The 11,241-nt window shown below is 50.7% G+C and overlaps 1 protein-coding gene across 3 annotated transcripts; it reads right to left on the bottom strand.

The window, feature by feature from the left end:
* Positions 1 to 6,076: 6,076 nt before the first annotated feature.
* Positions 6,077 to 10,321, bottom strand: LOC110318297 (kallikrein 1-related peptidase b11). Of its 3 annotated transcripts, none has more exons than XM_021193233.1 (5): positions 10,203 to 10,321; positions 8,142 to 8,301; positions 6,884 to 7,170; positions 6,651 to 6,787; positions 6,077 to 6,278 (listed from the first exon to the last, which is right to left on the bottom strand). In XM_021193233.1, the coding sequence occupies exons 1-5, from the start codon at positions 10,246 to 10,248 to the stop codon at positions 6,123 to 6,125; spliced, it is 786 nt and encodes a 261-aa protein (XP_021048892.1). In that variant the 5' UTR covers positions 10,249 to 10,321; the 3' UTR covers positions 6,077 to 6,122. The 3 variants fall into 3 exon arrangements, with proteins under 3 accessions (XP_021048892.1, XP_021048901.1, XP_021048911.1); XM_021193242.1 differs by having other exon boundaries at positions 6,123 to 6,278; positions 6,884 to 7,166; positions 8,147 to 8,301; positions 10,203 to 10,248; XM_021193252.1 differs by having other exon boundaries at positions 6,123 to 6,278; positions 6,884 to 7,034; positions 8,147 to 8,301; positions 10,203 to 10,248.
* Positions 10,322 to 11,241: the final 920 nt, after the last annotated feature.

Raw genomic sequence — 11,241 nt, 5'->3', positions numbered from 1 at the left:
TATTGGAGAGGCTCAGGGTTCTCTTGGAGGCAGCCTCTGGACAGAAGTGGAAACATAGTTAGAGGCAGGCAGGCCACTGTGAGGCAGAGAGGAGGACCCAGCTGATGTGAGGTAGTAGGGTTAGGCATTGGGGTCTTTGGGGTGTCCTGCACAGAGTGGGAACTAGAGGTATGCAGTGGGGCTTTGATGAGATGGGACAGGAGCCTGCAGCTCAGGGAAGGAGGCATGAGGGGTAAGAGGGGGCCAAAGTGCAGCAATTGGAAACAGAGGAAATCTTGGCAAGCCATGCATAGCTGCACTTCTCTGTAACCCCAGTATACAGCAGGCTGAGGCAGAGGGATTGCCATGGACTGAAGTCAAGCCTGGGCTACATCATGAGACACTAACTCAGAACTTATTCCCAAGAGCTGGGCAGGAGTTGGCTTGGTTGCTACTGGATTGGCCATGCAAGCATTAGGACCGGAGCTGAACCTTCCAGACCCCTGGGAAAAAGTCAGGTGTGTCATTGTGTGCCTGTAAACCCAGATCTGGGGAGGTGGAAACAGAAGGATTCTCCTGAGGCTTGCTGCACAGTCATCATAGCCTAACAGGAACTCTCCATTCAGTGAGAGACCCAGCCATAGGCAGTGAGTGATGGATCATTTGATGTCTACTTCTGGCGCCTATCATCTGACTCCTTCTCCAAAAATCAGACTAAACCAAAAAGCCATTGGAAAGGTACATACACATTTTCCCCACAGGACAAATGGACAGAACCCATCTTTTGTCACAAGCCAATTTAAGATGTGATAGTTTTGGTAGCAACTGAGCAACCTAAGAAGAGCGGGACCAGTTGGAGAACACAGCTGAAAGCTGACAACTGCTGAACAGGCAGTGGCATAAGTGTGAGATAGACAAGTCCCTGATTCAGGGGCTGTGCTATGAGGCTCTAGGAAAAACAATGAATTCTAGGCATATCTGATATCCTAAGATTGGTAAGCGGTTGGGTTCCTTAGAAAGACTGGAGAAACCCAGAGATGGTCAGGTATCTAAGGAAGAGGAGAAAGTTCTGGAAAGTAGGAGGGAACAAGGGTCTGTCCTGTGAGCAAGAACTGTGAGGGACCAGGCAGTGTACAGGGCCAGAGAAGGAGGAGCAGGTGGTACTCATGATGTAGGTGGGGAGAGGGGAGAGGGGAGAGGGGGAAAGGGATGGCCAGGGCCAAAGGCAGCAGGAGAGTCAGGGCTGTGACCCCTCCCCTTTCCCTCATCTCACCAATCCCTCCTAGGGACAGGGCTAGGAACAGGATCAGGAACCACATGGTAACAGGTGTCCAGGAGCAGCAGGCAGTGAGCTTGGAGTTGTGGAGGCTCCTCAGAGAGACTTTAAAACCCTCATTACCCCCACAGGCCCTCCCCTGCCCTGTTGTCATCCAGATGCTGACAAAGCTCTGCCCTTGCTGACAGAGTTGTACTTCCTGCTTGCACCCTCCTGGCTGTGGGAGGGGAGGGCCCCGATGCACCCACTGTCCAGTAGGCCCTAGGTCACCCTGGATACCTTCCCGGGGATGAGATTGTGTGGGGCAGGGCCTGCTGTTCCTGGAGCTGTTTGAGTTCTGGGGACCGTAGCCAGATGGCAAGGTCAGGGGCAATGGTGAACTCCTGTGAAAGGAGGGTGGAGGAGCGAGTCACCCCCAACCCCCAGTTCTAAGGAGGGTCCTGTACCTCAAGACCAAGATTATCCTCAGAAAGTTGCAGTTAGAACAGATTCTTTCCACCAGTGATGGCCAAGACTGCTGCAAGTTTCACATAGATACAAATCGTTTTTTTTCTTTTTTTTTGAGAATTCCAGAATTCTTGCCTTTTTGTACTTGGAACTCTGGTTCACTGATTTTATTGTTCCTGTGAGAAGTGTGGGAGCTGGGTGTAGCGGTGCATACCTTCAATACCAGCACTTTGAAGCTAGAGCCAGGTGGATCTGTGGGATTTTAGGCTCTAGTACTCTGTGATGTAGACCAACCTAGTCTACATGGTGACTTTCAAGACAGCCAGAGTAATATAAAGTGCTGTCTCAAAACAAATCAGTAAAATAAAATAAATAGAAGTTATGGTGCACGCTACCATGGCCTGATCACTCTTTGATTCAAAGCATGAACACTCAGGTTACTCCAGGGGAGTGTCACCCACCCGGAACAGTGTTGGGGTCACAGTGACCTTTTTCTTCCTCATTTCCTAGATCCTGAGCTACGTTTTGAGGTTAGCCCAGCCCCTGCGTATATGAGACCCTTTATCTAGAAACAGCAACCAGAAAATGCCTCTTCCCTCCAGGAGCCTCCAGGGTTCAGCTTGGCAGCTGCATATTTTGGTGCACACCTTTGATCCCAGAACTTAGGAAGCAGGGGCTGGTGGATCTTGGTGAGATCCAGGTTAGACAGGTGCACATAGTGTATTTAGGCCACTGAAACAACACAGGGAGACTTTGTCTCAAAAGGTAAAACACCAAGAATTCAGCATGGGTTCTGNTACAGAGAAGGGGAAATACCCAGCCTTTGACACCTACTTACTGTTGCAGGTTTCAGACCCAGCCCCTCTCGTTGAGCATCTAGACTATTCCAGCTCTCATGGCAGTTAGCACATTTGACCTGGGTGTAGGCATGTGTGCCCTGTAAGCTCCTAGAAGACCAGGCTAGCCCTAATCCAGTGTAAGTGAGGAGCTGGTGATCAGTTGGCCACCAAGTTCTCCTGTGAGTTCTCGCCCTCTGTGCCCAAGTTCTTCTGAAAACTCCACTGTTCTTTGCTCTAAAGAACGAGAGAAGAAGCATGCATTCAACCCCTTGTGAGTACATTCATGCACTTGATCATTTATGTATGTCTTCAAGCATACATCATCATGCTGGAGTTTGAGATAGGTGTACTGCATCAGAAGAGGCCAGTGCATGAGAATGGAAAGAGTTGAATTGGTGCTGGAGATGAGCTGCAGACAGCATCCACCGGGAACTGGTTGTAGCTGAGAGGGGAAGGAAAGGAGGAAGAGGATGAAGGTTTGTATGCATGGAGAGAGAAGGGAGAGAAGATCCAGGTCCCCAGAACTTTCTCCCTCCCCAGCTGACCTGCTCTGTTCCTGGATGGAAGGCTGAAATTTTGTCCTAGTGGCTGGTCCTACATGTTTATCTTCCTGGCAATTTAGTTGGTGTTCAATGTAAGGGATATGCATATTGCTATGTGCTCCATTCATACACAATGGCTTCATTGGCCTCTGGATTGACTGCAGGGGGCATAAGTTTCTCAACGTTTGACAATTCACTGGACAGTGAATATATAGACTGGGGGTTCCTTCCATTGGGTGGTAGAGGTGACTGTGGGGAGGACCACTGACACTCTCCCAGGAGTCTTTCTGGGGGAGTAGGGTAGGGCTCACTGTGTGTGCCTCATAGATGGTGGGTAACTCTATGAGTGGCAGTAGAGTTATTTTACAATTTCTAGGTAGTGATTGTGGTAATGTGAGTGGAGCTAATTTTTTTTTTTTTGTGGTGGAGGGGGTTGCTAAAGGCAGAACCCTGATCCTTACACACATGGGCCTCAGGGTCTCTATCACTAAGCCATAACCACAAAAGAACCTCATTGGAGGATTCTTGGCAGGTGCTGTACCTCTGAACCATGCACTGCCCTTTATTGTCCCATAGATTCTAGACAGGTGATGAGGTACATTCCCATCCTCTGCCTTGTTTGTGACAGATCTATGTAGCCCAGGCTGGCCTCCAGCTCAATGTGTAGCTGTGGACAACCATGATGTTCTGATCCTCCTCCCAAGTGTAGGGATCACAGGCCAGTGCTGCAGACTCAGCTCAGCACAGTGCTGAGGGTGAAATGCAGGATGCTCACAGCTAGGCAAGCATTCTGCCAACTAAGACCCAACACCAGGACCCCTTGACTGCTTTTACCTTGTATTTGGAGACAGATAAGATCCATGTGTCTCTAAACTGCTCAGGCAGGACATGAAAAAACACTCTCCTCCCCAGTTGCTGGAGTACCTAGGATGGGCTCCTCATGGTGTGAGAGGAAGGAGACAGAGAGACAGCTAGAGAGAGAAAGAGAGAGAGAGAGAGAGAGAGAGAGAGAGAGAGAGAGAGAGGTGTTGGGGTAACTGCAGTTATCTCTCTGACTCCTCCCCAGTTTATATTCACATGAGCACGGGCTTCATATTTCTGGCCCTGGCATTATGCCTCATCCTCCTGCCCATCATGTTCTTCTCCTTTCTATCAGTCTGCCGCCGCCTGAACAAGATAGACTTCATCTTCAGTTTCCTCAGCATTGGCATCGGTAAGTGTTGGCAAGGACAGGGGTGACTGGGGATCCTCCACCCAACCCCAGTGCCTGTTTCTACCCAGAGGTGTTGCCAGATTTCCAGTTCTGCTGCTCTGAGGGAGAGGGGTGTCTGTGTGTCTCTCTTGGGCTTTCTCTGTAGCTCAGGCTGGCTGTGGTCTCACTCTGTAGTCCATGCTGGCTTTGAATATGCCATTCTCTTGCCTCAGCATCAAAAGTAGCTGGGATTAAAAGCTTATGTCCACTATTGTGACTGATGGCCTTGTCTTCCAGTTTTTATTCCCCCTTGAGTGTGTATCCATTTGTCATGTGTGTGTGTGTGTGTGTGTGTGTGTGTGTGTGTTTGAATGTGTATACACACATGTGTCGACTTGTGCCAGGTCAGGGAGTTTGTCTCTGTCTCTCTCCCTTTGGGGTGGTGGTGTTCCCTCTCTAGCCTTCTGTCCTTCTCTGTCTCCACCCCATGCAGGGCTCCTGATTCTCCTCAGCCTGACTCTCTTTGTGGTCAACTGCAATAGGCTGTGCCCGAGGCCACAGGTATCCTATCAGCTGGCCTTCTACCTGTGCTGGTGTGCCATGGTCTTGATGCTGTGGGCCGATGAGGGCGGGGCCTCAGATGGAAGGGCGGTGCTTGGGTCCGGCAGGGGCGGAGCCTAGGAAATGGGGTCAGCCTCCAGGGCCTAGTTGGGTCTTGGGCTGTGCCTCTGAGTAGAGTGCTCACAGGTTCCCTTCCCATAGGAACTTTGTCCTTCCTCAACCAGGTACAGATGTGGAGCTACAGTACGCCTTTCATGGAGCCGAGGGTCAGCTACTTCCATTGGGCCGTGTGAGACCACTCATTGCAGTTGCACCAGCAGTCCATTTTGGACAGGAACTTGGAGCCTGCCCAGAAGTTGTCTGTTGTAAATAGCTTTGTGAACAACCATGGGGCTGTCCAACAGAGGGACATGTCATCTTCTCAGAATACTGATGATTTCCCGCAGCCAGATGCCTCCACCTCTGTCCCTGTGGCTCAGTTTCCATCAGACCTCTATTGATGTCCCAAACTTCCCCTGAGAGCAGGTGGCACCCTGAAGATACAGGTGGCAAAACCAGTTCCAGTCACTAAGGCCTACTCCTTTCTGACTGAGTATTGGCAGGGACCCTTCTCTGGTAGTTCTCCGATACTCTTAGCTGTGGCTACATCCCTCTAAACAGACAGTCGTTTGTGGTCCTGTGCAGCAGCAGCAGTGTGGCCCTCTTCCCAAGATGTGTGATTCTCTGTGCCACAGGACATGGTTCTAAGTCACTCTTCATCCTTTGGTCCATCCAACCCTACCAAAGACCCCTGGATAGGATGCTGCAGTCTCTCCAGCTTTTGGGGCAGTCCCTGCCCTTCTGTGGACATTCTCTTCTCCACAGTGTCTACACTTTATTAACATAACACCCCAGTCCAACTCAAGAAACCCAGGTAGGCAGTCTGAATACGCAGTGTCTGACTGTTTATCATCTCTTCTGCTTCCAGTGTAGGGTCAGGCCTAGCTGGAGTCAATCATTCTGATGTCTCTAACCTTTTCCTTTGTGATTTGCACATTTTCCTTGCCATAGGAGACTCAAGTGGCATCTCTGAGTTGGTCTGAGCCTTTTGTCTGCATTTGCCACAACCCCATCTCCAAAGCCAACAGCACATGTTCCCCTGTCCCTTGCTGATCTACATTGGGTGTCCTGACCTCAGCTGAGGGAACCATGGTTGGATACCACACTCCAGTAGGACAGAGAATGTCAGAACTTGAACTCATTTGTTGCATGGTGGATTTTATTGAGAACAGGGGACAATGTGACACTCAGGGGTTTTTTGCCATAGTGTCTTTTATCCAGGAGGTAAACTTAATAAGTTTGGTGTACACGCCTGGCGTATTGGGTTTACCACATGGGACAGGGCCCCATGCTGTGATACCATGGAGAACACCATCACAGATCAGTGGGCCTCCTGAGTCTCCCTGAAAGAAAGACAGGGACAGGAGTAAGGCAGGGCCTGACAGTTGGATTCTACTTGACATCCTGGAACTGACACCAGGGGAGGAATACAGGGACTCTAAGAGGCAGCTCTGGCCAGTAGGTGAGGGAATCCAGCTCTTGGGAGCCCAGACCTTATGAGGATATTGGGTTATGGTGAGGGGCTCACAGGACAGTTCCCTAAGACAAGTCACAGAGGATAAATAGTACCAGCTACAGGATCCTCCCCTGCCAGCGCACATCCCATTCATAGGGAAGGATGCAGAGCCTGCCTAATCAGGGTGTTGAAGTGGGAACCAAGGACCTCAGTTCCCTCTTTCAGTCCTTCACCTCACTGCAGGGAGGGGCTGTCTTACCTTGCAAGTGTCTTTGCCTCCATCCATGTCCCCTGCACACAGCATGACATCTGTTACCTTCTGATTGTGGTTTTTGGCACAGACCTCATTAGGCAGGAGCTTGATGGACACGCACTGGAGGTCATCTGGGGTTTCGACTGTGGATCAGGGAGAAAATGGGTGGTGAGCAGGACCCAGTCCAGTCCCCTCTGCCCCTCCCCCATACTCAGCTGTGTTGCTTGGACCAGACTCACATTTGTTAGGCGTAATGCTGCCCCAACCTGAGGCAAGGCATGTGCTCCCCATCTTGGGTTCCTCAGTGGGCAGGTCGATGGGCTTCACAACATCTGTGATGTCAGCAGGCTTGCTGAGGCGGAGCAGCATCAGGTCATTGCTCTCGTCGTCCTCAGGATGTGGGTTTTGGATCATCAGGAGGCTCATGTTGTACTCAGGGTGAGGGAAGCTTTTGCTGACCAATCGGTGCTGAGCAGAGGGTTCATTTTGGAATAGCATGTTTTTGCCCAGCCAAACATTATACTGGCTGGCAGGCAGGGAAGGAGATGGAGGGAGTGAGAGGAGAGAATCAGGGAGATTGGTCAGAGTCAGCAGAAGAGGGAGAGGAGGGAGGGAGGAAGGAAGAGAGAGTCAGGGAATGAAACACACACAGACAGAAAGATACACACACACACACACACACACACACACACACACACACAGAAACAGAGACAGAAACACAAACAGAGACAGAAAAGCACATACCTACCTACCTACCTACCTACCTACCTACCTACCTACCTACACACACACACACACACACACACATACATACAGAGTCAGAGAGACAGAAAGAGACAGAGACAAGAACAGAAGACAAGGGAAGAGGGGGCAGGGAGGAGNNGCAGGCCTGAGAGCTGCTCAGGTGCAGCTAGGACAGGGCTGAACTTCCCCAGCAGGTAAGGCCTGGCCTGCAGCCCAAGGTCTGAGCTCTCCCCTCCCTCCCCAGCATCCAGCTCTCTCTGTACTCAGTTACCTCACCCAGCTCCAGCTCTGACCAGCCCTTCTCTGTGTGTCCTCATGGTGGACAGAAGGTCCTAAAGGCTGAGCTGCTNTGAGGAGAGTGAGGACTTCTCTCACAGCCTACCCTCAGGGACAGCACGGTCTATCCTCAAGGGCCCTTTAGGGCTGGTCCCCACTGTGGTCAGTAGTGATAAAAGAGAACATGAGACCCAGACCCAGACAAGTGTGGGCAGAGTCCCAAGGGAGAGACACAGAGTGACACATGGCCACAGAGACAGTAAGATGTGAATACAGACAGGAGACAGAAGGACAATAAGACAGAAAAGAAAGAAACAGGACTCTGAACACAAACCTGGATACAGGAGGAAAGAGAGACCCAGGAGGTCATGGATAGACTTTCAGCCAGTCCCACCCCNTGCCCTTCAGTACCCCAGCCTGTCCTGGAGTCATGTTCTCTGTCTGCCACCCTGCTTTCCTGTCTCCACCCTTACTCACTCAACATAGCAGTGGGCAGCAGTGAGAACCCAGTTGGGGTCCAGCAGGACACCCCCACACACATATTGTTTGTAGCGGTACACAGCCACATGCCAGGGTTGCGAATTCTTCTCACATTTAAATCCTCCAACCACCCGAGACTGGACAGGAGGTGCAGCATCTGTAACAGGGGCAATAGGGGATGGGAGGTTAGGTACATATAGGGAGGTCTCCCGTTGATGGACACAGTTAAGCAGGGCTGGGATCAGGGGACATGGCCAGGTTTTCTAGGGAAGGGACCAATATATGGCTGGTCCTGGATGGGGAGATGTATGCTGAGGGTACAGAAAGAAGTCTTGAATCAGGAGTCGGGTATAGTGTCAGGCCAACTTAGAGTTTTCGCTTAAGGTGTGGCATGGGAGCTTCATTCTTAGTCCAATGAGAATGATATCCTCTGATATGGAATTTAGAGTCTCCAAGTCACGGCCTTGTCTGGGTTTTGTGAATTCTGGATAGGTGAGGTGTCAGAAAACTAGATTTGAATGAATAAATGAAACCAGGAAAGGGAGCTTGGGGTTGATTTGGGGTTTCTTGGATTGGGCATGAAGTGGCAGCTGGGATGAAGAGAATGAGGGTTTCCAGAGCAAAGGAGCAGTGTCAAGGCTAGGGCGTGGGCTCCTGTTAGGTTCTGTAGTGGAGATGACATCTAAGAGGCATGGGGCTCCCTAAGAAAGGAGTTTGAGATGGGATAAGCAGTAAGAGATGGAAATTCTGGGGGTCTCTGAGTGAAAGGCTCTGCTTCCTGTGGAGGTGGGCAAATGATCTGGGTATTGGAGAGGCTCAGGGTTCTCTTGGAGGCAGCCTCTGGACAGAAGTGGAAACANAGTTAGAGGCAGGCAGGCCACTGTGAGGCAGAGAGGAGGACCCAGCTGATGTGAGGTAGTAGGGTTAGGCATTGGGGTCTTTGGGGTGTCCTGCACAGAGTGGGAACTAGAGGTGTGCAGTGGGGCTCTGGTGAGAGGTGAAAGGAGCCTGCAGCGCAGGGAGGGAGGCATGAGGGGGGAGAGCAGCCAAGGCACAGCATTGGAAACAGGAAATCTTGGCAAGCCATGCATAGCTGCACTTCTCTGTAACCCCAGTACACAGCAGGCTGAGGCAGAGGGATTGCCATGGACTGAAGACCAGCCTGGGCTACATCATGAGACACTAACTCAGAACTTATTCCCAAGAGCTGGGCAGGAGATGGCATGGTTGCTACAGCATTGGCCATGAAAGCATTAGGACCTGAACTGAACCCTCCAGAACTCAGGGAAAAAGTCAGCTGTGATGCTGTGCGCCTGTAACCCAGAGCTGGGGAGGTGGAAACCAGAGGAGTCCCTTGAGTTTTGCTGGACAGTCATCTTTGGCTAAACAGGAAATCTCCATTCAGTGAAAGACCCTGCCAATGTTGGGAGTGATTGATGAAGATTCTTGTTGTCCAATTCTGGTGTCTGCCAACTGACGCCGTCTCCAAAAAAAACGAGACTAAGCCAAAAAGCCAGCGAGAAGTGACCCAGGCATTCTCTTCACACCAGAAAGGGAGTGGGAACGCATCTGACCGTACAAGCAAATTTGAGAAGAAAAAGTTTTTGTCGAAATTGTGCAATTTGGGAAGATGGGGGACCAGTTGTCAGGATGTGGAGAACACAGCTGAAGGCTGGCAGCTGATGGACAGCCTAAGGCTCTAGTGTGGGATTTAGGCAAGCCTCTGACTCAGAATTTGGGCTATGAGGCTCTAGGAAAAACAATGAACTGTATGGAAATCTGAGGTCCTACGTTTAGTAAGAAGTTGGGTTCCTTAGAAAGACTGGAGAAGCCCAGAGATGGTGAGGTGTCTAAGGAAGAGGAGAAAGCTTTGAAAGTGAGAGGGAACAGGGGCCTCTCCTGGGAGCAAGGAATGTGAGGGAACTGGCAGTGTGCAGGGGCAGAGAAGGAGGCCCTGCTCATGATGTAGGTGGGGAGAGGGGAGATGGGAAAGGAATGGCCAGGGCCAAAGGCAGCAGGAGAGTCAGGGCTGTGTCCCCTCCCATTCCCTCATCTCACCAATCCCTCCTAGGGACAGGGCTAGGAACAGGATCAGGAACCACATGGTAATAGGTGTCCAGGAGCTGCAGGCAGTGAGCTTGGAGCTGTTGAGGCTCCTTGGGGAGACTTAAAAACCCTCATTACCCCCCACAGCCCCTCCCCTGCTGTGTTGGCAGCCAGGTGCTGACTAAGCTGTGCCCTTGCTGACAGAGTTGTACTTCCTGCTTGCACCCTCCTGGCTGTGGTAGATGAGAGCTCTGTTGACCCGCTGTCCAGTAGGCCCTAGGTCACCCTGGATACCTTCCCAGGGATGAGATTGGGTGGGGCAGGCCTGCTCTTTCTGGAGCTGTTCATCTTCCAGGGACCATAGCCAGATGTCAAGGTCCTGGCAATGGTGAGTTGGTGTGTATGGAGGGTAGTGGAACAAGTGATGCCTAACCCACACCTCTAAGGAAGGTCCCGTACCTCAAGACCAAGATTACCCCAGAAAGTAGCAGTTAGAACAGATTCTTTGCACCAGTGATGGCCTAGAGGGCTGCAAGCTCCCTCAGATACAAATTCTTCTTGGAGAAGGCCCAATGCTTCCTTTATAGACTTGGAACTCTGCATCACTGATTTTATTGTTCCTATGAGAAGTTCGGGAGCTGGGTGTGGTGGTGCACACCTTCAATACCAGCATTTTGGAGTCAGAGACAGGTGGATCTGTGGGATTTTAGGCTCTAGTATTCTATGACATAGACCAATCTAATCTACATATTGAGTTTCAAGACAGCCAGGGTAGTATATAGAGCTGTCTTAAAACAACCCAAATAAAATAAAATAAATAGAAGTTATGGTGCCCTTTAAATGGCCTGAAAACTCTTTTATTCAAAAGTATGAACAGTCAGGTTACTCCAGGGGAGTGTCACCTACCCTTAACAGTGTTGGGGTCACAATGACCTTTCTCTTCCTCATTTCCTAGATCCTGAGCTACATTTTGAGGTTAGCCCAGCCTGGGCTTACGTGGGAACCTTTCTCAAGAAACAGCAACCAGAAAATGTCACTTCCCTCCAGGAGT

The sequence above is a fragment of the Mus pahari genome, chromosome 1 (genome assembly GCF_900095145.1).
Source record: "Mus pahari chromosome 1, PAHARI_EIJ_v1.1, whole genome shotgun sequence".
Lineage (NCBI taxonomy): Eukaryota > Metazoa > Chordata > Mammalia > Rodentia > Muridae > Mus > Mus pahari.
The sequence above is the reverse complement of the archived record's forward strand: the minus strand, read 5'-3'. Positions and strand labels throughout refer to the sequence as shown.

Coding starts and splice junctions, on each gene's coding strand:
- LOC110318297 (XM_021193233.1), bottom strand. CDS start 10,248: ATGTGGTTCCTGATCCTGTTCCTAGCCCTGTCCCTAGGAGGGATTG. Junction 8,302..10,202: donor CCTGTCCCTAGGAGGGATTG/GTGAGATGAGGG, acceptor CCCCTGTTACAG/ATGCTGCACCTCCTGTCCAG. Junction 6,788..6,883: donor CAGCATTACGCCTAACAAAT/GTGAGTCTGGTC, acceptor CCTGATCCACAG/TCGAAACCCCAGATGACCTC.